Source organism: Fibroporia radiculosa (assembly GCF_000313525.1).
Source record: "Fibroporia radiculosa TFFH 294 genomic supercontigs, scaffold39088, whole genome shotgun sequence".
NCBI classification, from domain to species: domain Eukaryota; kingdom Fungi; phylum Basidiomycota; class Agaricomycetes; order Polyporales; family Fibroporiaceae; genus Fibroporia; species Fibroporia radiculosa.
The window spans coordinates 6,719-8,287 of NW_012133080.1; the positions used below are offsets into that span (position 1 = coordinate 6,719).

General features: G+C 59.3%; 1 protein-coding gene across 1 annotated transcript; it reads left to right on the plus strand.

The window, feature by feature from the left end:
* Positions 1 to 189: 189 nt before the first annotated feature.
* On the plus strand, positions 190 to 1,283 carry FIBRA_09418 (uncharacterized protein; the record flags this gene model as incomplete). Its single annotated transcript, XM_012321722.1, has 5 exons — positions 190 to 399; positions 463 to 501; positions 557 to 650; positions 716 to 843; positions 1,152 to 1,283. The coding sequence occupies 5 exons, from the start codon at positions 190 to 192 to the stop codon at positions 1,281 to 1,283; spliced, it is 603 nt and encodes a 200-aa protein (XP_012177112.1).
* Between the last annotated feature and the right edge of the window lie 286 nt (positions 1,284 to 1,569).

The window sequence follows — 1,569 nt, forward strand, 5'->3', positions numbered from 1 at the left end:
CGCGGTGGGCGCGTGTCCTGCGGACCCGGCGGGCGGGAGGTCACGTGCGCGCTCGTACGACGCCACCACTGCCAGTGCCGGTGCGCGTTTCGTTCTTGAGTCCCAGCCTTCATGCCCTCCTACGCCCTCCACGCCTCTTCCACGCCCTGATCTCCTCCAGCCCACCGCACACCCCCCCCCTTCTCTAAAATGCACCCGTCCTCGTCGCTCCAATGGTTTCTCCTCGCGCTACCCGCTGCCGTCCTCGTCGCGTACTGTCTCACCGCGTTCCCACACGCATCCTCCACTCGCGCCGTCCACCCGTCCCTGGCCACCCTCCCGAATCACTCCTCCAGCTGGGAAATCTATCCTGATACGTTCTATAAAGGTGGAGCCTATGTCAATCTCCCGCAGGGCACAGTGCGTCGCTCGTGTGATCTGTGACTGCTCGTGCGACGCAAGCTGACGCACCTTCAACCCCAGGTCCGGCACTGGCTCATTGGCCCTGAAGACGGCGAACGCGTGAGTCGTCGTCTCCCGCTACCCTCTCAACCTGTAATTTACCCATTGCACATAGATCGTTCTCATTCACGGGCTCTCCGTACCCGCTATCATCTGGAAAGACGTCGCGCCCAAGCTCGTGAGCAGCGGTTTCCGTGTTTTGCTATACGGTACTCTCCCCTTGTCCTCACATTTTCTGCTCTTGATCTAATTGACTGCGTATCTGCGCTCACAGACCTGTACGGGCGTGGATATTCTGACGCGCCCCAGACGACATACGACGCGAACCTCTACACCACACAGCTCGCACTTCTGATGCAACACGTTCGCTGGGATCGTGCACACATTGTTGGCGTGTCCATGGTGAGTCCCCCCTGCCCCCTTCCTGCCGACTGCGACGCCTCATCACCCTATCTCGCGCCTATCTGTATTTGTCTCCTATCGCCTCCCTTCTGCGATACCGGTCGAATGCTCGCATCTCGTGTTCGCGACTCGTGTGTATGCTGGGTAATCTCCGCCATGTCTGGCTTATTCACCAAACGCCACCGACGTAACTCTCTGACCCCTCGTGTTCCGGGTTTGTGTGCCTCCGTGTCGGTGCACTGCGCTATCCTTCGCGCCTGGCACTGGACTGCACCGTTATGCTGATGGATGGGAATGATGGCGACCAGGGCGGAGGTATTGCCGCCGCGTTCAGCGCACAGTTTCCATACCTCGTGTCAGATAAGATCGCGCTCATCGCGTCCAGCGGGCTCATCACGGTGAGCGCGCCTCCCCGCTTCGTTGCCCCGCACAGGCGCTGATTATCTCCGAAATTGTGATGACATGGGCGCGTGGTCGACAATCAGCCGGCGGATCTGTCCCGCACATCCAAGTTCCTCTCGTCTCCGCTCGTGCAGCTGTTCGCGTCCAGTTATCCGTTCCGCGTGCGTCCCCCGTTGGTTTTGAGTTCCGCTGCGTACTAATCCGTCGATTGGTACGTCCCTCAGCGGTATTTGCAGCACCTTGCGAGCAGCCAGCCGTCTGACGACCCCATTGCCGAGGTAGGCCTTTCTTGGACCATTCCTTGATGTACTTTTTTTTTTTTTT